The 27,271-nt window shown below is 34.1% G+C and overlaps 1 protein-coding gene across 1 annotated transcript in view; it reads right to left on the reverse strand.

Moving 5' to 3' along the window:
- Window positions 1-3,153: 3,153 nt before the first annotated feature.
- The window catches only part of shg (cadherin EGF LAG seven-pass G-type receptor shotgun), a 98,208-nt gene continuing 74,090 nt past the window's right edge, over window positions 3,154-27,271 (reverse strand). The window contains exons 6-11 of the mRNA XM_072545788.1: window positions 24,134-26,036; window positions 23,880-24,080; window positions 22,085-22,526; window positions 17,424-17,569; window positions 16,257-16,605; window positions 3,154-10,746 (exon numbers count right to left, since the gene is read on the reverse strand). Of these exons, the coding sequence (XP_072401889.1) occupies window positions 10,274-10,746; window positions 16,257-16,605; window positions 17,424-17,569; window positions 22,085-22,526; window positions 23,880-24,080; window positions 24,134-26,036 (3,514 nt within the window). The 3' untranslated portion in view covers window positions 3,154-10,273. The remainder of the gene's footprint in view (window positions 10,747-16,256; window positions 16,606-17,423; window positions 17,570-22,084; window positions 22,527-23,879; window positions 24,081-24,133; window positions 26,037-27,271) is intronic.

The raw sequence follows: 27,271 nt of genomic DNA on the forward strand, positions 1-27,271 counted from the left end.
GAGTTTTAGGGAGTGGGTGCACTTGTTGCAAATCAAAAACAAAACTATAAGTATCACTGGGAACTTCCTTCATTAGTTTGTAAAACGCATACGCTCTCAGCTTGTGAATACGAAGTTCAATCATTGGACTATTTCTTTCAACTGAGCCGCGAGCGTTTTGTTGAATAAGATATTTAAGACGAGTGCACGTAGCGCATGCGTCTGTAGCTGGAGAGGAAAATCCAATGTTAAAATCGCTTACAAAAATACGGTGAAAACATGAATAGCTCACGTGCAAATCGGCAGTGTAAGCATTCTTAAACATTCTATATAATTTATTTACACTTAACTCTGCTGAAAGGTAAACTCTCTTACTTTTTCCTCTTCATAATGAGATTCGACACAATTTAGTTTACCAAGAAATTGACGGACTGCTTCCTTTTTGGCTATGAAAAAAGCTTCTCGTCGATAACCACCTCTATTTTCTTTGGGCAGCAGACCTTGAGTGACGACCTTTTCAATCCGCAGTAGTCGAGAGGCAGATATACCCATTGAGAAAGCAAAAAACTTTTTACAGGCAGGAATCATGCGTTTCTGTTTCTGAATATTGAGAAAAAATTTCACAGAAACCGTTCTTGTGCGAGTTAGAGACAGGCGCACCACTTCCCCTTCGTCTTTGGGGCTCGAAAGCAGAGATATATTTCATCAAAACAAGATCTTGTTTCTCTTTACCCTCTGCCATGTAGACTGCTTTAATTATGCGATTAATTTCTATATCATCGTAGGATAACGTAGCACAACGAAGATTTTTCGAATTATAGGCACATGATCTGGTCTTCTGTTTTAGAAACACTAAATGAGGATCACTATCGTTGTACTTCATAATTTTTGAACGCCCTCTCTCACTTGTTTTGATGGATCGTCTTTTTTTAGATCACATCGATAAATTAGCAACAACGCAAGACACAGAAACAACGTTGACATACAACGAATTCACAACATCCCGTCTCATCGAACAGAAAAGTACTGATCATCTCACACAGCGTGGCATGGCGTGGCTACGCTACACACTGTCAGTGTGACCCGTGAGTAGTTTTAGAACTAACGAATATTATATTTTGTTTCACGAATCAACATCTAATTCTAGAGGATGCTTTTAAAACCAAACAAAAATAGTGGAGGGATAGTTCTGCAGGCCGGACGATTTATGCAGTTTTGTAAAACAAAAACTAATTTTAATGGTTAGCTAAAGAAGGAGATGTTAAGTTTTGTATAAAAAAAGAGTGAACATGGGGTAAAGATTTTTGTGTGGAATAATAAAGTTTTGTGAAAGAAACGTGATTGTTAGCTTTTAACACATGAGACTTATAGACAAGATCTAAGGCAGACCAAACTCTCGAAATTCAACAAAAAATGTATTTTAGCCGGAAATGGATTTATGCAGTTTTGTAAAAAGCTCTTCAAATATTTTAAGAATTTACTGGACTTGACTGGCGCATGCCCAGTAAGGAAACATGTTATGAGAAAGCTACTCTATCCGAGATACTAGTTATTTCTACTACTCTTCGTTTCCATTTCTTGTTGATTAGGAATCCAATACCGCCTGTTCTGCCCGTTGATGTTCCTCGGCAGTAGAATGTGTTTCCTGACGCTAATTATAATAGCTCTTCATATTTCCGTCTTCGCTGATTACGCCTATAACGTCAGATTTTATATTTTCAGTTTATTTTTCCAGTTCTGTAAGTCTGAATTGATTTGACAGCGAGCGGTAGTATTATGTCGCTCTATAAAGCGTTGTTGTTATATTTGGGTAGCGGATTTTAGACTCCGCACATTCTTAGCACCACCCTGTGCCTTCCTGGCTTGATCCCGAAAGCTACCCATATTCTCCTGTTTTGCCCAGAAACTTATATACTCGTATATACAGGTATATATATATATATATATATATATATATATATATATATATATATATATATATATATATATATATATATTATATACGCTTGTTTAATTTGCGTGTTTTAGAAAAATTAATTTTAAGACCAACTCGTGCACAAGACCTCTGAAGGTCTTTTAAGACTTACAGCACTCTGCAACAAAACGGTGAATAGTTTAGGAGAGATGGTTGCCTAATACCCTTTTCCAAGGGAAATGTGCTTGTGTCACAATTAGTGAATCATTATATACTCTTTGTATTTCTTGATCTTTTAACACCTCTATTAAAATTATAAATTATTAGTTCTAAAGGTTCACCTCAAGCATGTTTTTCTTTTCTGACTCTAAATTATATTTCTGTTTATCGCAAAATACTTCACATCTAGTTTATTAAAAGCACCTCAGTACCATCCATGTCTAGGAGTTTCTTTCTAACAGTCACCTAAAAAAGCGCCTAATGGGGTCTTAATAATTGGGTAAAATTATTTTATAATATATTTATTTAAAGGATGAGGTAAATAAATGGGTATAAATAATACTAAGTATTTCTTATCATACGTTGTTTATTTAAAAATCGAAGATATACACTTTTAACAAATGGCAGTGAGCAAAATTTCTACTACTAGATTGCTAAGCTAACTCTTATTGCAGCTCAGTTGAAGGCACATCTCAAAAATACTTTTGTAGACCAATGATGTAAATAAACGCTGTCAATTTTACGTTACACAATATTTGTATTAATACTTTAATCTAAATTAATCAGTACTTTTACTCAACGTAGCTAAATTTTTTCCCTAGAGAAAATAACACAAAAATTGACTATATTTTATATGCAAAGATAAATATTGACGAGACAAGAAAATTGAAGAATGGAAACGATTGAAGATGTAGTTTTTACGAAAACTCTCACATAGAGCAGAATCAAATAAAATGCATAATATCAGTACTTATAAATGTTTGCCATAATCTTTAGAGACTTAACACCTCAAGATTTATACATAGCTGCAGTTGTGGATAGCATACTTAAGAAAAACAGTACTCTAGTATATAAAGGTGGTATAGAATAATAGTTCAAACTAAAGAGCTTTTTGTAAGCAGCAAAAACCTGCACGTATCTCACCATGAGATCAAAAATCAAGACTCTTAAACTAGCTGCCATATAAATCACAAAACAATATATTAAAGGAATGTTTTATCAAATACTAAAAGCGATATTTATAAATCATAAATATATGATACATTTTTAAAATAAGTTTATTCATATAAATGAAACAGAATACAATACTTTCAGATGGAGATCACATATTTCATAGCGGCCTTATTTCCAATTACACACTAAACAATAATTAATCTTAGTAAATAAACATAGAGTACCAACTATTCACAAATCCTATTTAGCAAATTTTGTAGTTAGCTTTGTTTATTTGGCACTGAAATAGAATAATGATTTTATTTTAAGGAATAACGATGGTTTACTTCGCTACAAAACTTTCTAAACAAGCTAATATTTATTGATATAATACTTGCAAAAATGACACGATTTCAATAACCAAACACTATATAATACATCTTTCCTTGGTGCTTTGGTTGTTGAGTAAGCTGCCATTTGTTGCATATATGCATAAAATATATATTTGATAAATATTTCTAACATGTAGCAGTTTTTATATAGTAAGAATATATAGTGACTCGTTTTTAATTCTAACAAAGAAACTGTCGTGTATATAAAGAAATTCCATCTTACTTTTGTCTAATTTCCTATACAAAGGTTACGAACTTTTGAAGCAAATATTCCTATATCTAGAAATGTGTAAGTCACACTTTGTGTTTGTGTAAGATTTCTGTACAGACGACAAAAACGTTGTTAAAAATAAACACAAAGATTTTTTTGATTTTTCAACACAGCCTTATTATCTCCATCTTATTAATAAATTCTGTTCGAAGCTGTTTAAAGCACAACCCATATGTATAGTGAACAAATAAAAATATGTGTACCAAACTAGAATAGAAAATTGCACCAGAAGACAGTCTATAGAGACTATACTACTACAAGTATTGCATTAGGATGCATGGTCACTTACTATCGCCTTAACATTGTATAAAGTCGCGTCTTAATAGATCCAAATTATATATAATTGTAGATTTAGATCCATTTCGAAATTGATAAAACAGTTTTGATGCCCTCGATCTTTTACTTTAAATATACACTTTTATCAAAAATATACTTTCATTATTTAATAACAAGGTTTATTAACAATCACCGGCGGCAATATTACTGTGTCAATGACTCGGCAAATATAATTTTTCAAATCCATGTGAAAATTATATTAAGTTTGAGCAATAATTCAACAATGTTATGCAACCAGTTATACAGTTGAAATCTTTCTGAAACTATTTTCCTGCGGTATGCCACACTGATGTTCTTGACAATTCTATTTCCAATCGGGAAATCTATGTTATTGCAACCCTACATTAACACCAAATTCTTATATTTAACGCCTATTCTTGTTGGTGTGTTGTGTTATTAAAGAGACATATCAGTTCTTACTGAACAACTTTGTTTACCCCTAAAAAGACTCTTAGAAACGGAATATACCGACAATTTTTTTTTGAATTTCTACCGCACTAAACTTTTTTATTAGATTCCATATTTTTTTTAAGTTCAAATGTATTTTTTTTTTAATTTAGAGTAAAATTTTCTTAGACGTATCTCATCGAAGTAAATATTTTTTCCCTTCTGGTAATTTTTCTAAAAATGCTTGCTTTTCGAGTTATTTGCAATTTTTTGTTGAAAAAATGTCCCAATTAGTGATTTTTGGATGTTTTTTTCTAAAAAATTAGTAAATGAACTACAACTCTTCAAAAGGCTTTATAATCTTCAAACCTTCACGTACAAGTAAGAATATTTTTACTAGGATAAGTGGTTTACATCTTGCTAAAATATAGCTTTAAATTTAAACAAAAATTTCTAAGCGCCGAGCGCCTGTATCGCCGCAACCGTACACGCTTATTATCGTATACAGCGACGGGATTGTTCGAAATGCATATTCGAAATATTTGGTTCCATGTTTTCAGCAAGATAGAATACATTTATCCTTGTCAAAATATTCTTACTTGAATTTGATTATAAATGTTATATTATAAAGCTTTTTATAGAATTTCAATTCATTTAGTAGCTTTTTAGAAAAAAAATCCCAAATATCAGTAATAAGACATTTTTTCAAAATTACCTGGTTAGAAAAAGTAGTTATTTCGATGAGACACGCCTAAAAAAAATTTATTCGAAGCGATTCGAAAAATACAAAAATACATTTAAGCTTGAAAAAATATAAAACTTGAATAAAAAAGGTTTGGTGAGGTAAAAATGAAAACAATTAGAAAACAAAACGATATTTACTATTTAAAGAACTAGCTACAAATTGCTTGAATACTCTATTTGAGGACATTTTCCCAGAGCTAGTTTATAACAAAATGCGTAGAAGTGGTGTAGATGTCGCAGCCAGATGGTTAAATTAGCCGTTCGATTAAACAGCTAGCCCTTTGATTGAATAACGCCATTCAATCACACGACTAGTTATTTTGTCGAATTTTTATGCAATTAAAAAGTTCAACGACATGGCTGATTGAAAAGCCGCCATATCATTGACGTAATTTGTTTCTTGACCACCGTATCGCTAGTAGCACCAGGTAACTGGTTGAAAAATAGTCGTTTGATTGGAACGACGTTATTCAACCGAACGACCAGCTATTAATTCGAATCTTTATAACATTCAAAAATGATTCAACACATTGTTTACAATATGGTGGCAACTACTTGTTGTTTTTGTTTAACGGACGTACGAATCTAATAAGTAATAATGTTCATTTAGAAATTATAGTGGCTGAAGCCAGTTCCTAAAATCTAGGTGACAGTTACAGGACTGAGTACATTGAACCAATTTGTGTCACATGTCAGAATCCTACCACTAGCGTTCATAGCTGTAAGTCTTACAATAATTGTGTTCTTGTCACATGTGGATTGTCTGTAGTAGGAGAGGAAGGTTTTGGTTCCACCGTACTGTGTTTTAGATGCAAAACGGAAGAAAACATACTATTTCAGAGAAATGACGCCCACAAAAGTTTAAAAAACGTGCAGCTGAAAAAATGGTTGAGAACACACCAAAAATCTAACACCTCTACTTATTGGCAGTAGCGTCCTGATAAATGTACCGAAAGTAGAACCTTTGGTTCTTCCATCAACGGAAAGTTATAATGATGAAATTTTAGATACTCCGATATCTCTATGAGAACTATAGAATCAAAGTTTGGGGGGACAAGGTTTTCAAAAATGCTCGTGTAAACCAGTACAAAAACAATGCCGTGCCATGAGATGTGCGTGATTCAAGAAAAAGTTTTTTGTGGATCTAAATGTCACAGCAGTTTAAGTTATGTCAATAAATGATTTAAATATAACATGGAAATTATTAATAACCTCATCTATGAAGTAAATAACATTTTATAAGTAAGACACCATAACGCGTTGTTCAATCAAATGAAAGAGCCTAGCCGTGCAAATAGATGACTATTTCAATTAGCTGTTTGATTACACGACTGATCGTCATCTAGCTGACCTGTATTTTCAGCCACTTGGCTAATCGACATTCAGACATGTGATTGAATGGCGTTGTTCAATCAAAGGGCTAGCTGTTCCATCGAACGGCTAATTTAACCATCTGGATACGACATAGATACAAAAACGAATTATTAGATTGTGTAGAAAACGTTATTGATAGTGAAACATATAAACCTCCAATCAGACAATAGGGAATTATTTACAAAATGAAAAATTGTATTGGTTATTTTTTAATGCAATAATGCCGCATTAGAATAGAAGATAAATGTATTATGGATTTTAAGAGTTAAAGTGGTGATCCAAAAAACAAGGATTGAATTGGTGTACAACCAAAGCAATATAAAAGTTTTTAAGTTTTAAAATTCTTCCCAATTATCCACAAGCCGTCGCTGATGTACATACATATACAGGGTGTGTCACGACAAGTTTTTAGTAATGGCGGATACAACTATGTTAAAAATCTGAAATTATGAAGCTGTAGGTTCTAGAAGACGCTGAGTTGGAATATAATGTTGTTCTGAATGAGGTACTTCCGGTTATACCGGAAGTAGACGTCAACTGTTATTATAAATAGAACCTAATATTTTTTATTTTATTTTCGAATTCTACATGAAATTTTAGATAAAATTTGTGCACAATGTCCTATCCCAAAAATGAAGTATTTTCGAGATGTCAATTTTTTCAAAATTTTGAAAAAATCCTAGTCTACATTGAACAATATATCCATTAATATCGAGGCTAGTGACGTGAAATTGTGCACATTTTTTTTTTAATTTCATGTAGAATCTGAAAATAAAATAAAAAATATTAGGTTCTTTTTAAAATAACAAAGTTGGCGTCTACTGCCGGTATACTCAAAAGTGACACATTCAGGACAAGATTATATTTCAACTCAGCGTCATCCAGAACCTATTTCTTCGTAATTTCAGATTTTTAACATAACTTTATCCGGCATTACTTTTAATCAAAACTTGTCTCTGTATATTTAAATTGTTCTGTAGTTGCACATCAGGTAATCAGTAAAGATATTTTACATTGGCGTCAATATTTAGCTGCTAGAATTTTATTGCAGATGACATAACGAATCAAATGTACTTGTAAATGTAATTATTACATTGCCTATCATTTAAATATATAAAAATGTTTCTCGACCTTGACCAATTAGCATTTAATGAATATGTCGTCGCGCTACACTGTTTACTGGATCTGTAAAATTCAACGCGGACATTCCAAATAGAAATAAATAAATATATAAAAGCTTTTGTTAACGAACCGGTTTTAGCCGTTTGTAACATTAAATAGATGTTGATCAAAACACGCATCTTCACAACCGGCACCGCTGAAAATCGGCTCGTTAACAAGATGTGTAACAATGTAAAGTTGACTTATCTATGACACAGGTCTCTAGAGACTGTATTTTGCGATACTAATACACATAATATATATATCCAATTAATGAAAATCAGGAAATACTATCTCCTTAGGATACTATTAGCATAATTACGATTATAAATTGCTTTGATATAAGGTATTTCCTAATTTTCATCAAGACTTGTAAAAATAAATATTAAATAGTCAATGAAATGGAATCCAAGTAGAACTCAGTCACTGTATATTTTTGAGTCTAAAGTTTCAAACGAGTTTAGCTTGGGAAATATTGCAATGAGGGTAGTTGCCTTTTCAAAGTAATTTAGAAACTGTGAAACATATGAGCTACACACTTTCACAAGACTAGCTTAATAAATATAACTGCCTTACGTAAAGAAAAAACTATATTTCGATATATCCATTAACTAAAGATTTAAAAACCTACTTTATAAACTACGGCACCGATAAATGGCTATTCTCAAACCTGCAGTTTTAAATAAAATGTTATTCAAAGTACTACGTCGACTGAGCCCTACATGAGAACAAAAATACAAAATAACTAACCTAAATTTATACTAAGTAATAACAAAACTAACAAAAATCCTAATAAAAATAGAAAAAATGCATGTATATAAAATAGCGGTCCTCTCATTTTATTGCTGAACCGTGTAAGTTTTATAATGGTATTTGTGCCTAAACGTGCTAAGGCATATGCGTAAGGCCTCTCGTATGTTCCATATTAGACATTATTGTAGTCGATACTACATTGTTGATAAATTATATCGCGCGATTTAAAGAGATGATGAGTATTGTTTTAATTAAAGTCATATCTAATTAGAAATCCTAATTACGAAAATTAACAACTGTGATAGTCAAACAGAAAGAGATAAAGACATAGAGAAATATAAAATAAACAAAACAATGAAAGTATATGATAAAATAAGGCCACGGGAAAAAGACAAAGAACATGGTGAGATCAATAATGAAACTCTGACATGAATATTGAGATCTCTAATTGGAAATAATGAAGAGAGCACTGTCCTTATAACGAAGAATAAATTAAAATTCACACTGCAGGCTGATTTTGCCTATATTAACTTTTCTACATCGGGAAAACCTGATCACATAATTGATAGAACATTCAATAGAATCCGAAAAAGTAGATTTTTATCAGACTAATTTTAATATAAAGGTTGTAGTTTAATATAAAGGTTATATAAGAATTTAATATAAAGTTATATATAAAGGTATATCATCTATATGTTTCTAAAATAGTACAGATGAGAGAGGAAGCATTTAAATATTATTAATCGAACAACCACATGATATTAGATGCAAAAAAGAGAAGTAAAATATCGTGAAAACTACATGATTATTCCGTAGCATCAGGAGTACGAAAACAGCAAAAGGAAACGTCTAGTATAGACAATGGCTAAACGATGGGATTCAAAGAGCAATACATTAGAAACCTACTTTGTGACTATCATAAAAAATTATGACTTTAATTTTGACAATACTATTCGGTGTTCACTGTATATTTGTTTCCATTTGTTTTTCGCAACATACTAATTTTCAGTTATTCTGTAAAATATACAAACTTCCATATACTTATCTTACCATGCTGCCAGCTTAAACGATTAACAGTCTTATAATTTTGTAAAAAATACTGAAGTCATTCAAGAGAATCGCAAAAATCAAAGAAACTTTTAAGCATTTTTTTATAGATTTTCATATAAATCTACTAGCCCATAAATGAAAAATGTCTATTGTCAAAGTTACTTAAAATAAAAATTATTTTCTTCATTTTGAGCTAGAAAATGTCAAATCTGGTCATGAATTTCAAGATTTTTCGATCTAAAGATCCTTATTGAATATTTGTTCCTAGTCAGTGTACAGTTCCACAATAGTTGTGCGCGCTGAAAATGTGCACCTAATACACATTGGTTAATAAAAGTTATTGTACTCTACGTATTAGGCTGCTTTAGTTTGGAAACAAGTGGAAAACCAGTATGTTGAATAAAATGAAGTGGATTGATGGTATGAAAGTTGCTTATTCTAACTTTGTTCAAATCACAGTACCTTGGGATAGAAGACTCAAAGTTATTCTTAACCAAACTGCCTGCCACTTAATTGATAACATTATCTAAGTGTCAGTATAAAGTCAGTATAAAAATATTTACAACATAAGAACGGTTACATATATATGTTTTGAATTGCATATGTAACAATTCTTTTATTGCAAACAGCTGAAACGTCCTTTTTCAAAAATATGTACAAGTTTGTTCAGTTCCATTCCAAAAAATTTCGCAATCTTTGGTTAACATAAAAGAATTTAAGTACAAAAATGTTACTTTCTAAGGAGTCATGGAATTTAGTCTAGCACCAGGATTCTTCGTTTCCATCGTGTGAGTCTTCATCGCTTGGATCTTCTCCATACATGTCGGCTAACTTTCTGAATCTGGGTCCAAAACTTGATAAGTAGTTGAACTTTAAGTCTCCTTCGTCCGTACATGAAGCGAGAGAAGATAAAGATCCGGTGCTGTTTCCATCTCCCTCGTAGGCATAATGGCGAACGTCGTCGAAAGGCAAATTATCGGGGTCTTTATCACAGTTGTCTTTCTTGTTATCTAAAAAGCCACTTATATCTGCAGGCACATCGGCGTTGTCTCTCATCAATGGTTTTTCGTCCACGATGTTGTTCTGATGGAAAACAGACAGGTCGTAGTTGGTGTCGCATTCGCCGCCACCTTCATCTTCGTAGTTGATAATGTTTTCGCGAGTATCGTCGATTTCTTTTTCGTTAAAGTTGTCGTGTTTACGTCTATGTACAACTACTGCCAAAAGAAGAACTAAAACAAAATTCAGAAATTAATAAAATATTCCTATATACAGTGCTCACGTAAAATCCGCCAATCACTCATTTAATTTATGAACCATAAAACTTAATAATTAAATTTTTGGATACCTGAACTAAAGCATCTGTAAATTGTTCTTTTGATGATTTGCAAGATACTTTTAATTGAGATTATATGGCAAGTAAAGCTCATTTGAATGCTCTTGTGAGAAAAATAAATTGACCTGTTCGATGGTTTTCCATAAAAGCTAAAACTAACATCTTGTCAGGGGTAGCTCATTTTTATTTTCAAACTGTCATCATCATCATCATTATCACCACCTACCATTTTGATGTTGAGTCCACTGTTGGGAATAGATCTCCATTAAATTGTTCCGCTGGGCTCTTTCTTGAGCTGTTCTACTCTTTATATATCGTCAACATATGACGTGTTGCAGTGAACCTCTGCTTTTTTGGCCAGAACTCGGGGTCTTCAATACATTATTCTTAAACACCACCTGTTGTCTTTGAATCCCGTTATAATCTTTCTTACGCGGTTTTAAGTTCGAGTTCCAAACATAGCTCTTTCCATTTTTCCTTGAGCGACATATAATTGATGCACGGTGTACTTTGTGGATGTAAGCATTTCAACACCATCTATCATCTCTTAACCTTCCAAATGAGGCCCATCCCGTACTAATTTTTCTTTGTAGTTCCTTATTATGAGGTGAGACTTATTTAGTCTTTGACGCTAAAGATCGGGGAACTTTTCGATCTGCAGCTGGAGGCGAGAATATAACCCAGACCTATGTTTTCTTTCCACAAATGAAAACAATTAACCACTGGTAGCTTCACGTACAGTACTCCCAGATTTTCCACATGGCCAACATAGACTGTAATAGAAGTTGGCATCAAAATACCAATAATATCATCTTTCCCTCGACCTAGGTGGAACTTTCAAAAAGCAGACTCGGCGACTTTTACTGAGAGATTGGACAAATGTCTGAGATGGATAACACGTGAAAATTACATGAGATTTGTTGGCGCGGTTATCTCTACAGCGAATAAAACTATACCCAGAGGATATCGTAAAGAGTATGTCCCAGGATGGGATGAAAAATGTGAGAAATTGTATCAAGAATACAACGAAAGCCAAGACCGAGAAATTGCAGACGAATCGCAATCCAAAACTGGATGAAAACTGTGGAAAAAATAGACTTTAGTAAATCAAGCAGAAAAGCATGGTCTTTACTTAGAAAACTTGGTAGTAGCAGACTCCCAACTAGAGACAAAGTACCCAAAAGTACAAATCATCAGCCCCAAAAGTACCGACCGATTGCACTGCTGAGCTGTGTCTATAAACTGTTGGAACGCTTAATCTACAACAGAATTAGTAGAAAGATATTTGAATTTATACCTATTGAGCAAGCAGGGTTCAGACCTAACCGCAGCTGCACAGATCAGATCCTATTCCTAACAACACACATTGAAGCAGGTTTCCAAAGAAAGCAAAAAACATCCGTTGCTTTCATTGACCTATCAGCTGCATACGATACTGTCTGGAGACAAGGACTAATCTGCAAATTAATCCGTGCCATCCCGTGTCAAAAGGTAACTGAACTCATTGATAGCATGCTCACCAACAGACCTTTTCAAGTCACAATGGGCAACTTTAAAAGTGTCCCAATGAAGCTCAGCAATGGACTGCCACAGGGATCTGTTTTGGCTCCCTTACTGTTTAATTTATACATCGCGGACCTACCTGGGACAACTTCGCAGAAATTTGGCTACGCTGACGACTGGGCCATTGCAACAAGACATAATAACACGGATATTACAGAAAAAATACCAACGGATGACCTTGCCGTTATGGGAGAATATTTTCGCAAATGGAGACTACGGCCCAATGCAACGAAAAATTGTGCTGTTTCCACCTGAATATTGCCCAAGCTAACAAAAAACTCCCTGTTCACTTTGAAAACAGACGACTCGCTCATAACTCAACACCAAACTATCTTGGAATGACTCTGGACAGAACATTGAGTTTTAAAGGACACCTACAAAGAACGTAGGTGTTCTTAAGAACGCCTTTACTAATTACATGTAGTACGTCTCTGTACCATGGTTCCTTGCAATTTTATTTTTAAAATGTATTTCATTATAAAAAAGGGTCGAAAAACAGTTTGTTCAAATGTCTCGTGAGTCTCTCAACTTATTTTTAATACATCTGCAATTCCAGACGTTTTTGTATATAATTGAATCGTCTGTTTAGGTCAATCTCCTGAGTCAATAACAAAACAAGTAATTCCATCCGAACAATGGAAACTCCATATTACACCTGTGTATCAACAGCCAGTCGTAAAATCTTTTTATTACCTTTTATTATGTAATTATAAGCCATAAATCACTGATATCGCCTCGGATTTCCGTGAGACTGTGTAAAAATATAAATGTATCTGTCTTAAAAGCAGGCAGTAAAAATTAAAATAAAAGTACTCGATTAGAAGAACTGAAAAATTATCAATGACTGAGATGTATAATAATATAAAGTTTTAATATTCTTATCGATATTTACATTCAGATGTGCCTGGTTGAAGTTTTCATCGAACTATTGATCATTCCACGTGGACCAAGAGCCAATCAAAAGATCGGATATCGCTATGATGACAAATCATAATGCATTATCTTTTATCGTCAGACTTGTGCATCCTTCGGGTAAGATATAATATTTGCCTGAGCGACCGAAACCAAAAAAAGGTTATCGGGAAAAATTACGTTTCGCCCGTCCAGTCAGTCCAGTGTTTTGCACTTGGGTAGGTAGGCATATTTTATTTTTAAACCAGCGAAAGCAGATTTTGTGAAACAAGAATATTCTTAGTATAACCATAACTACTACAGTGTTCAGTTAAATTCAAATAGTGAACTGAAAGTGAGTTTGGTTGTGACTTCGTCAGTGTTCTTTCTAAACTTGTTTTCCGTTTACGAAGATACTTTTAAAATGTGGCGTCCGTGGTGTGATAATAAATAATTCTGCAGCTGAAGAGCCAGTGAAATCCTCTATCAATTATAATATAAAACGTAAGCGACATTTTCAATATCTCTCTGATAATGCCAAACATATATATGCTGAAACATGTTTATGAAGGACTGTTCTGAATTGTCTAAATCAGAGGTAATTGTAGAAACATGTTTTTTAACCAGAGTGCCCAAAGCAACCTGCTACAAGATTATAGGAAAAACATCTTCTTCTAGACAGAGGAATAAGAATTGTGGCAAATTCAGACAAATAGAACCGCACACATATACGCTAAGTTTTGCCGACGACCAAATAGTGATCGCACAAGACGAGGATGACCTCAGTTTTATGATGAGAAAACTGGAGCAGGAATATACAAAGAATGGGATAGAAATAAACCTAAAGAAAACTGAATACCTAACAACGGAGAATACAGAAATAAAACAGCTGGAAATAGACGAAGGTAAACAAATCAAAGGAACAGACAAGTATAAGTATTTAGGTTTCATAATATCAAAGGAACAACAGAGGAAGATATAAAAAATAGACTAGGGCAAACAAGAGACTGCATACAAAAATTGAACCCGGTACTATGGGATAAGAACATCAGCATGAAAACAAAGAAAAAAATATATAATACCATGACAAGAAGTATCCTCACTTATGGGTGTGAAAATTGGACAATAAATAAGAAAACCATAAACAAAATAAGAGCAACAGAGATGGAATTCCTAAGGAGAAGCTGCAGAGTAACAAGTAGAGATAGAATAAATAACATGGAGATTAAGAGGAGAATGGGAATGAACTCCGACATAATAGACTACATCGAACAGAAGAGGTTAACCTGGTACGGACATGTCAGAAGAGCAGACCAAAATCGGTGGATAAATAGAATAACAGAGTGGAGCCCGATAGGAAGAAGAAAGAGAGGCAGACCCCGAAGATCTTTCAGAGATGAGGTGGACGAAGCAATGAGTAGAAGAAACCTACAGGAAGGGGACTGGCTAAACAGGAAAAATTGGAGAAAACGGTTGAGTGAAGGAATACAGTGAAAACTGTGGAAATCCTTGTATATATATATATATATATATATATATATATTTATATATATATATATATATATATATATATATATATATATATATATATATATATATATATATATATATATAGAACCGCACTTAATTGAACCTATAACCAGAACAATATACAAAATTTATGCGGCTAATATTAAAAGCCTTCAAATGAATTGGTTCGAAAGGACATTCTCTCATGTTCAGCAACAACATTTCGATTATTTCTTAAAGCCAATAATTTTAAGTACAAAACTATAGACAAGCGCTAGACACTAATGGAAAGTACTAAAATAATTTCTTTAAGAAACAATTATACCAAACAGATAACTGAGTACCGAAAAATGAAACGAAATATTATCGCTTATTTAGATGGCATAGGCAAGTGCCACACACAGCCAGTCACAACATGAAAATATTCTACCAAGAAAGAAGATTGTGTAGTACAATATAAAAAGATAATATATATTTCAAACTTAACTAGCATTACAAATTTTAAGCATTAAAATTATGGACACTCGTTTCTCGTCTAGGGACCCATCAAGACATTGCTTTTAAGACAAACTAGATTGGGTCACGGATAAAAGGTAATAACAAAAGGGGTAAAACAGAGGTTAGGATTCTAATTACAGTGAAATATTAAGCTTACTTTTGCAAATAAATTCCATCAAACATTCATTTACAACTCTTATATTTAGAGATAGCAGATAGCACATACTGTACGGAGGAAAAATTTTGATGTTGACTAAATTTTTTATTAGAATTTCACTTTGTTTTGTGTATTTTTTACATTCAAGAAAATGTGATCTAGATCACCTTCTTTTTGACAGTCTGGACATAAATTTGAATTTACGATTTTTAGTTTGGACAGATGACTAGGATAGCAGGCGTGTCCAAATTTTATTCTAATTATGGATGTTATATACCTTCGTGGAACAGAATAATTTTTAAACCAATGATCACTTGGGATTAAAGGCTGTATAGAAGCATATTCCAAGGAAGACTGCGTACTATATATATGCCAAGATTGTTTCCATGACCTGGTATGTTACTGATGACACTGTGATAAAAAGTGTTTGCTAATGACAGCTTGAAGAGAAACACTCCACATATCTCTGTCTACTGTCACTGATGCTTGATGATGCCAGTAAGATTTATTTTTGTAATGGAATAGCTGCTTCTCTAAGCCATGGTATTTCCCAGATGGTAAAATCAATATATGAATACCACCTGTTATTATTTGTACCAAACATGCTTTAGCAGGATTGACATAGCTGCTGCTCTACATCACGAATGAATGTATCATTAAACAAACATAGAAATAATGTATAATAGATAATAATGTATCAGCTATTCAAAAATGTTCTAATTAAAGTCTTATGGTACAGAAAAGAGTAGTGGGGACGCGCATTTATATGTGAAAAAAATCGCACTTACTTATCAGAATTGCTACACAAACTAGAATGGCAACCAAGAAGTTCGAGTCGATACCAAAAGTTACAGCTTGCATCACGGCGTAGTTACAGTCGGGATAAGCTTGATATGCGTCAGAAGGTGCACCGAGATTGTAGTAAAATTCATTGTATGTCAAATTTCTAATACAACCAGAGAAACGAGTCGAAGTCGGCGGCAGATGGTCCCAAATTCGTTTGAATTCTTCGTCGGTGAATCTGTTTTTCATACCTCCCAGTTGAAGGGGACCATTTGCTCGGATCACACCCTTATGTAGTTTATTAGTCCAAATTGAACATGTGGTTCCACAGTCGTCTACTTCTAAGGATATATCCTAAAAAAAAAAAAGAGATACTTTATGGTCAAAACAATTATTAAAAGCAGAAATATTAAAACTCAACAATTAATTATTCTTTTACTCTATGTGCTATATCAGAATTATCTGAAGTTAGCGATTACCACGGCAAAAGCTTCACGGCCTTCAAGCACACGAAACATTTACCATGCGTTTCGTATTTTAGGTCAAATCTTGAATGTAGACATTTTTCAATCCTTTTTAGTAATTCTGTTTGTTAACCATCTGAGCTTCTCAAGGAATCTTCAAACTTCGTCTATGTATCCACACTTACTGTAGACATTTTTCAATCCTTTTTAGTAATTCTGTTTGTTAACCATCTGAGCTTCTCAAGGAATCTTCAAACTTCGTCTATGTATCCACACTTTTAATGGTTTAATTACATTCATTTTTGGTAGTTTTAGTGTCCATGCTTCCACAGTGACCGAGGGCCAAATACAGTGTCCATACGTCTATCCCATATGAGACATAATAAATACAGTACTTGATCATTCTTCGTCTCAATTCGAAGTAGAGATACCTAATTATTAAAAAGAAATTTTCCCATTAAAAAAAAGTGGTCCGTTATGGTAAATATGCAAGGTTGTTCAATCTTTCAACTCATACCAATTCCCTTTCCCACTTCGTAGAAACGATTCAGTAGAATATGGGAGGCTCTCTACATTGTCTGATATAATTACTGTATCAAGAATCAACGACATGAAAATTAATTTGCTAATATAAAAATTTTATTAACAAATTCTTTATAAAAGGTATATTTATTTAAAAGAATGGTATAATGTACACTGTTCACTTACGTCAAATCCAGATCCTATTTTTATTTTGTGTGACGATCCGTCGTTCAATTTGTGTATGCGTTCTTTCAGATAAATTTCTTGAGTGCTGGAGCCGGTGCAAATCTGAAGTAATGGATATCCGTCTTTGAGTTCTAATGATATGTAATCTAAAATAAGATGTTTTTAGTAAATTAAATTATAAAAAACTCTATAATATAGTGGTTGTAAAAAGAATAAACATTATTTTGCTTGCCAGGGAGATGTTTATAAGATTATAGGAGAGCAAAAGGAGCGTTCGAAAACAGCTTAAAAGGCAAATATTAATTCCAAAGTTGTAAAAGACTAAACACATAATGAAGTTTAAATCATATAAAAAACATACAGGGTTGCGAAAAAGTCTGGAAACAAGGCTTTATCTTTGAAAGTAATGAGCATGTAATCTTATTAACGATTTAAAACTTGAACTCCCTCCTAAGTAGATCAACAGTCATCATCATCAGTGGCGTTACAGCTCTTTATTAGCCAAAGCCTTCTTCAGAACAGTCTTCCATTCGCCCCTGTCTCTGGCAACTCTTCTCCATGCTCTAATTCCGATAGACTTCAAATCATTTTCTAGGTTGTCTTGGTACCTAAGTCTCGGTCTTCCTCTTCTTCGTTGTCCGATCGGCCCTCTTCGGTCAAAAACTTTTCTGACTATGGCATCTTCCTCTCGTCTGATTACATGACCTATCCATCTGAGGCGTGCTACCTTAATGAATTTTACAACGTCAGTATCCAGGAGATCAACAGTATCCAGAATAATAAAGAAATTTGATGACACTGGCAGAATAAAGGATCGTCTGAGGTCTGGTAGACCTAAAACAGCAACTAATGACGATAAAACTTTAGATATCCTATTAAACGTTCAGGAGAATCCTACAGTGTTTACGAGTGAACTGGCAAAATATCATGACATAAGTAGAAAGTCTGTACAGTCCATTTTACATGCACATAAATTTCATCCGTACTAAGTTCAGGTCCACCAAGAATTATCTGAAGGTGATTTTGATCGCCGATTAGAATTTTGTGAAACGGTCTTCTTCTTGATGTGCCTATCCGTTACGAATGTTGGCGATCATCATGGCAATCTTTATCTTATCTGCAGCAGCGCGGAAAAGCTGCACAGATGTTGTATTGAACCAGATTCTGAGGTTCTTTAACAAAGATGTTCTTCTTCCTTCTGGATCTCGTTTTCCAAATATTTTTCCTTGCAGGATAGCTTGAAGGAGAGCATATCTGGATTCATTTCGCATATGTCTGAAGAACTGTAACTTTCGAGATTTGATGGTGGTCAGTACCTCTCGCTTAGGACCTCCTCATTTGTGACTCGGTCAGTCCACGGGATCTTAAGCATTCTCCGATATAGCCACATCTCAAATGCTTCCAGTTTTCTGCACATATCTTCGTTCAAGGTCCACGATTCAACACCATAAAAAAGGACAGAGAAGACGTAGCATTCTTACTTTTGTATCAAGCGGGAGGTTGTGACTCTTGAAGAAGGCCCCCATCCGATTGAAGGTGGATCTAGCTTTTCCGATGCGTGCTTTAATCTCCTGGTTGTTGGTTCATTCTTCATTTATTATGGTGCCGAGGTAGTTGTAGTGCGTCACTCTTTCTCTAGGGGATTGGTCGACGTAGAGTTGACCTTCTGTTATCCTTTTCTTGCTAATTATCATAAGCTTTGTCTTCTTAACGTTTATATTGAGTCCATATTGTTGACTGTAATACGTGATTTTGTTCATAAGAACTTGTAGGTCTTCTAAGTTGTCCGCAAATATTGTGTCATCTGCATATCTGATGTTGTTTAGCCGGTAACCATTTAGTAGAATACCTTTTTCCGTTTCGTCCAAAGCTTCGATAAATTTTCTTTCAGAGTACAGATTGAAGATTAGAGGAGACAAAATACAGCCTTCCCTCACTCCACGCATGATTTTCACATAGTCAGTGTGTTCACCTTCAACTCTGAGATTTGCTGTCTGATTCCAGTAAAGATTTCTAATTATTTTCAGATCTTGGTTGTTAATTCCTGTTTCTTTTAGTATTTGCATCATCTTGGCGTGCTGTACTCGATCAAACGCTTTCTCGTAATCAACCAGACATACGTATACGTCGCAGTTGACGTCTCTGCATCTCTGGAATAAGACTTGTACTCAGAACAAGGCCTCTCTAATACCAACAGCACTTGTGAACCCGAACTGGTTGGAGGAAATTTGACTTTCACACAGCTTGTAACAGAGAAAATAAAGACGTAACACATTTTTTTAGATTTTTTTGTATTCAACGATGAAGCCACATTCTGTTTAAATGTTTATATGAACAGGCATAATTCTCGATACTGGTCAGATTGTAATCCGCACTGGATGGAGGAGATTCATACACAATATTCAGAAAAAATTAATGTCTGGGCTGGTTTAGTAAAAAACCATTAAATTGGTCATTTTTTTATTGAAGGTACGCTGACCGGAGCCAAATATCTCGACCTTCTCCAAAATCAAATTATACCTGAAATTAACTGTTGTTTTCCAAACATGAATGTATATTTTCAACAAGATGGTGCACCTCCACATTATCAAAGGGACGTTAGGCAATATTTAAATGCAATTTTACCTCAGATGAATTGGTCGAAGAGGTACCATAGAGTGGCCGGCAAGATCACCCGCTTTGACACCACTTGATTTTTTTCTGTGGGGTTACTTGAAAAACCGCGTTTATATTAACAGACCAACTAACCTAAATGACTTAAAAGATCGCATGTGTCGTGAAATGCAGTTAATTGCTGTAGAAATTATTAACAATTCTATTGGCAGCTTTCACGATAGATTATATCATTGTCAACAAACAAATGGAGAACAATTTTAGCACTTACCCTAAAGAAAAATTTTTAATTTAGTTCAATTGTATAATAACAGTTTGATTTTTCAAGGCACTTCCATTGTAAAAATGCACTAAGACGTGTCTTGTATTTACCCTGGAACTGGGGAAATTCGAGATTCTCAAATTAACATGAATGGTACAATATTTAATAAATATGTAAAAGTGGTTGAATTTGTATATGTATTGGACGACATTGACATCAATGGATGTTTCACAGAGGCCCTGACTGAAGCATTTTAAGCCTTCATTAAAGGCATCTGCACTAAAAATAGGACTTGCAAATGCCCAAAAGACAAAGTATGTGCTCCTATAATCAAATACCTAGACTTATAATCAATTATATGGAACTGGATGGTGTGGACATTCATATACCTAGGATTGTTACTGTTGCGGCTTGCTTTAAAAATTTTTAATCTATTTTTATTTAAAAACGCTCAGCCGACTCTGTACCTGTTCTTTAAAGTCAATATTATAAATATAAAAACAAAAAGATAGATACAGAGAAGCAAACAAGTAACCACGTAAACAACCCAAGCCAACCACTATCCATATACCGCTTAACCTGTTATGCCTGTTCTTAAGTAGAAAAAGTGGGCTCACTCTCTAAAATATTACATCTGCAAGTTCCACAAGATTTAGATGATTATCCAAGGTAAGTTGACTTGGGTAATAATCTAGATTTCATTTTTTTTTAGCCCATTGCTGCACAGTTACTGACTAAAGGCAACGACGTTATTGAAGAAATTAAAAGAAGAATAGTGTTGGCTAATAAGGTTAATACGTTATGAGATAATAAATGGCATCAAAACTACACAGGAAAATAAAGCTGGCCATATATAGAACAATAATAAGCCAGTGTTGTCCTCATGGAGCAGAAATTTAGTTACTTACGGAGAACCAAGAACTGCTTAAACCAGGTGTTTTTTACATTTCAAACAAACTTTTTTGTACCATGCCCCTTTTTGTTTAAATGAATTTCTCAACATACATCTTGATCGCATCACGACGAGTAACTATATCTTCATCCTGCAGTTTTAGGTTAAGACTGTTCAACGAGTCAAAGATGTCTGACAAATAAGCCAATATTACTTGGGTACAATGTTTTTTGAAGGCCACGCTTAGTTCATTTTGCTTTTGATGGTCCAAGAAGGTGATTACTTCATCTCGAAGGTCAAATAATCTTGCCAGCATGTTTCCTTTTGAGGGCCATCGTACTTTTGTATGAAATAGCAGTGTTTTTGTGATCACTTGATGATGTGAAGGACGATGCATTCCCAAACATATAAGACAAGAATGGGGTAGGAACAAATAAACAAAGAAACCTCAGTCATTTAAAAACTATGGAATGGGATCCTGTTATATACCATACTTTTTCTTAAGTATTTTTAAATACCGATTCAAGTAAGGCCTGAACTCAAAAGAGGTTAGAGCAGGCCTAGAACGTATCAAAAATCCATAAACATAGATTTAGGGTGTAAGGAACGACCTTTTAGGAAGCAGTGTGGTAAGATCTGAAGCCAAATGAGAAATCCCTATTGCTCCTATGTTATTACTTTCTTACTGCATTAATTTTAGTTTTCCATCATATACTCCATCCTCTCTATTAGTTCGAAAAAATGTATTTATTTAAACCAAAAATCTTTGGAGTGGAAAAAGCCGTTGCTTAGGTAAAGAAATGTATTTGTCAATAAGGCCAAACTGAGAAATATTTATAAAAATACTGAAAAAAAAAACATTACGGTTAATAATAAAAAAAATATTGAACTTACCTTTAGACAAAGAAGTTTGTCTTATATTCAAAGGTCCATTGTAAAAGATCAAGCCATTATCAGTCTGTGATAAAATATGTAGTATAATCTCAGTCCTGTTTGAAGCGTCAAAGGATGGATACATAGCCCAACCAGTTCCTGTAAATCCTATAGCTAGGATTTCGCAATGTGGTCCTTCGTATCCTGCAGGACAATTACACGCTGTGTTTTCGATAAGAACGCCTCCGTTGAAACATTCCATAACGTCTCTTGGTAAAGCGGCACACACAGGATCAATAAATGCATTCACACCGACAAAGGACGTTCTGTTAGTAAAAACTACAGCTGGTTCTCGTGTTATGTTTAATTTGTTCGTACATGAGTTTTCAGCTCCACACGTTGTTTCGTTAAGGCACTCATTTACGTTTATCATGTAGAATTCCACATCTAATTTTTGTTCAAGCTGAAATAATAAAGTTATTTTTACCGTATTTTCAAAACAATTGAATCGAAAATCATATAGAAAAGTGAACAATTTTCGAGTTCATATCGGGACTCTAAACCGAGCGGACGAATGTTTCCTTATCACCGTGCGACCGGTTCTCGAATTGAACAGATAAATGTTCATGTGAAGTGATTAAAAAGCAATAAATTACTAATAGACTTGAAAATAATAAACTCATCAAATTTTTGTAAATTTAAAAACAATCACTAATTTATTTATATTTCCAACGGAGAACGGACCAGGATTTGACAACCATATAGTTAGTCAACAAAAGCAAAATGTTAACAGCCAGCCAATGCCAATCGAACAAACCAAATCAATAACCAGAAACACCAAATGGGAGCATACACCAAAGTAACGACTGCTGTCGGATTGACCGAAAGTTTTCCAGTGACAGTTGGTTTGCATCAAGGCTCTTTACTGAGTCCTTACCTGTTTAATCTTGTTATGGATGTACTGACAGATAAAGTAAGGCAGAGGCTCCTTGGTCAATGCGATTTGTTGATGATATCGTATTAGTAGAGGAGAGCAAAGAAATGTTGGAGTGATAGAGAAGGGCTATTGAAGAGGGAGGACTTAAGATTATCAGGTCGAAAATGGAGTATATGTGGTTGGGAGGAAGAAGAATGGTTGGGGGCAGAATTACTTGGAGAAAAACTAGGACGAGTAGGATAATTTAAATAGCTTGGTTCGTACATAACGGAAAATGGGACACTAGATCGGGAAATTGCCTACATGATACAGGCACATGGCTGGTTTAACTGGAAACGGTAAGGCGGTGAAGTGTGGCCCATAAAGAAAATAGAAGAAGGAGGTACCTGAAATGAAAATGTTACGGTGGATGTTGGGTAAGACTAAAAGAGACAGGATCAGAAACGACTTGATTAGGAAAAGAGCCGGGGTGACTACAGTCTCAAAGAAGATTCAAGAACGAAGACTGCAATGGTTTGGACCCCTGAAAAGGAAAAAGCTGAGGAAGAAGCAGCAAACTGGTAGAAATGCTAGGGAATGGAAAAGCAACATCTTGTATGTTTTTGCAGTCTTTTCTCAACTAGTACAAGTGGATAAAATGGAAAGTTATAAAACTTAGTAAGTTAAAAACTTTAGAAGGAGAAGATTCTTAAGATTGGGCAAGTAAAGACAGCCTTTTGAAGGGAAAGGTTGAAAAAATAATATACCTTGCAATTAAATTATCAACTTATTGTTGCCATGTGTAGTATTTTTGAAAATAAATTAGTGATTGGAAAGAGGAGAAACATGGCAGTAACTAAGACTGAGAAATTTAAATATTGAAGTTAGTTTTTACTTTACCTCTAGTTGATGATCTGTAACTTTGTTTTCTAGTTTCTCTGGAGCATAATATGGAGATCCATGTGCAGAAAATCGAACATCTACAAACGAACTGTTCTGGTGGGGTGAATTTAAGACAGTAAATACATCAACATTTGCTAAAGATGTGTTTAATATTTTGGAGAGTTCTTGGTGCAATATGTCTCTTTTGCTCTTTCCATTCTGAAACAAAACTTGTTAGATTGTTTTAATGGAAATATAAAGAATGTACTTACAATCGAATTTTCTATAAATTCTTCCTTAGATGTTCCTCTTAATCGAATTGATCCGGATTTTATAACCGCTTCCTCTGGAAGTACTTTAACTGTAATCGTCACTATAGCATTAACTGTATGCTCGTGTATTGTGGGTTCATGGGTTTCAGTAACTCTGTAATGAACTTCATAGGTTCCCTCAGCGGTTGTTGGTTTCATCAGAATCATACCGTTGTTATGCTGGTTTAGTACAAATTCGTCAAAGTAATCATTTTGAACAAACACTTTGTCATTTAAATCCCAATCATCTAAGTCTGTAACATACACACGTCCGATTTCCATGAAATTTTCTGGTCCATTAACGTACTTATATACAAAGATCGTACTGTTTCCGTCTGCAGCTGGATTGTCATTTACATCTCCGATTATAACTCTAAGAATACTAAGTCCTGTTTGTGGAGGTACTCCGCTATCTGTAATTTCAATTGGAATGTCGTAATATTTTTGCTCTTCTCTATCAAACATTTCTAAAGCATAAAGCTGGTTTCTGTTAATGGAGAATTTCGATCTAATACTATCTGAAGCTGTTTCTGATAACCGAAAAGCAAACGGAGGACCATTATCAGGACCATCGTAATCATCGGCACTTAGGTTACCTATAAAACCTGGTTCCTGGTTTTCATAATAAACAATTTCTGTAACATTTAAAAACGGAGCATTATCGTTTATATCTATCAAAATAATTTCAATTTCTGCAGTGGCCAACAATGAATTGGTGCCTCCATCATTATCACGAGCATATATAAAGACTTGTCGTGTTGGACTACCGAAAGGTGGATCTCGGTCAAGAGGTTTTGTTACTTGTACGCAGCCATCGGCAGATACAGTCAAAAAATCTTTCTGTTCCTTCGCGACCTCATATACTATGTGTTGATCACTGTGTCTGTCTTTAATATCTGGATCATGCGCCGTCACTCTAACAACGCATCCGTCTATCATAGGTTCTTCCTCCTTAATTTGAATTTCTCTGATATAGTCGTCGAAAACTGGAGGCTCGTCATTTTCATTAAGTATGGAAATTAAAACAATTGCAAAATCTTCAAACGCTCCATCAAATGCGCGAACGGTTAAGTTGTATTGTTCGATTTTCTCGTAATCCAATTTTCCATTAACTCTTATTCTTCCGGTGGAATTTTCAATCATAAAAGCATCGTCAATATTTCCATTTGTAATACTGTAGCTTATAACCGAAGCCGTGTCATTATCTAAAGCTTTAACTTCTCCAACAATACTCGATTTATCAGCAAGCTCAGTAATATTACTGAACTGATAAATTGGGTGAGTAAATACAGGTTTGTTGTCATTTTGATCTTCTATACTGATTTGGAATGTCTGAATTACAATGTTAGGCAAAGTTGTATTATACAAAGCAGACGGAGAGTTATCATAAGCTTTAACATTTACGTGGTATAGAGGTACAGCTTCACGATCAAACTCCACCCTCGACGTAATTACTCCAGTAGATCGGTTTATTGCAAACAAATCTGTATTATCAACAAGTTCATAACTCACGATGTTGTTGGCAGCAGTTCCGTCTTTATCGATCGCTCTTACTTGGATCGCTTGTGCACCTGGCTTGTCATTTTCCACGACACTACCTTTAAGAAATTCAAGGAAGTTGGGAATTTCATCATTCACGTCTAATACTTTAATTGGAATATTTATAGAAGAATCCATTAAATCTTTGTTTTTAACTCGAATAGTTAGAGTATATTCCGTTACTGTTTCATAATCCAGTGGACGTACTAGCTTGATGTGTGCCTTATTTCCTTCTGCTTCTAAAAGGAACGTTTGGTCTTTATTCGTTTGATATGTCTTTCCCTTTACCAACTCGAAAGCAAGTTGTGGATCCGCAATGTTCGACCTGAAAAAGTTTATGTTTAAAGAGTGTCATCATCGTATAATCGTACATCGTACAAATCAACTAATTCCATTAGCATAGTTTTATTTATTAACTTTACTGAGAATTAACCACAATTTCCACTTTAGGAATTCAAAGATGTGAGTATATCTAACAGAGTATAAATGTATAAAGACAGCAAATAGAAGATCAAATAAGGACAGAAAACTTAAAAGAAGAAGAAGACATTTACCAACTATGGGCAAATTTACGAGATATTGTGTTACAGAAATCGATTGAAATATTGGACAAAACCAAGTCAGAAAAAAGAAATCATTGGTTTAATCATGAGTGCGAAATGTCCACAAATAGAAAGAACGCAGCATATCAAAAAAACCATCGACGCAGGTTATACACGAAAAAAAAAAAGAGTATTCGCTCCGTGCGTGACTGACGAGACACCTACCGTCTTCATCTGACAGTTTTGGACCTCCCAATTTGAGGTTAAACATATTTATGTTAAATACATACGAAATTGACAATTAATAATAATTATTTTGTTAATTATATTTTTTTAGTTTATGTACAAAATAAATGTAGTATTAAAAACTGGGTTTCTAAAAATTCATCATAATTTATTTTTTCAATCCCAAACAGAAAAGAAAGGGAAAAATCTAGAACTGGCAAATCAAGTTTTTCATGTGGAAGGGCATGTAATTAAAAACAGTAATAGTAAAAGTTATGGTATTAGCTTGAAGCCTTACGAAATATCATTTAAGGTAAATGATTTAAGTGTGGTGCACAAGCATCAAAACAAAAATCTAATACCGTCATTATGTTTTAAATGATTTAAATTTTTCCTATTTTAATTGCATAAAAATGAAATTATGTGATATTTACCTTTTCATATTAATAGCACGGATCGATTTTCCCGAACCCTTTTTCTTTTCTCTAATTTATATGTAATCTTTGAAAACCTATAAAAACTACATCACTATTTTGGCTATTATTAGCACAATTAAATACGCAACATGTATTTGCACCCATTTTTGATAAAATTTATGGGTGAAAAGATAGGTCCAATTTTGTCACATTTCGCCGCTACGCACGCTGGCATCGTTTCAAGGTACCCCTACCATGGTTACACACGGAGCGAATAGACGTCTTAGAAGAGAGGTAAAACGTATCCATCGACGTAAGAAGAGGGAATACAAATAGAACACTCTCAATGAGATACAAAGTTTATTCGATAAAAATGA

This window comes from Diabrotica undecimpunctata, chromosome 10 (genome assembly GCF_040954645.1).
Source record: "Diabrotica undecimpunctata isolate CICGRU chromosome 10, icDiaUnde3, whole genome shotgun sequence".
In the NCBI taxonomy this organism is placed as follows: domain Eukaryota; kingdom Metazoa; phylum Arthropoda; class Insecta; order Coleoptera; family Chrysomelidae; genus Diabrotica; species Diabrotica undecimpunctata.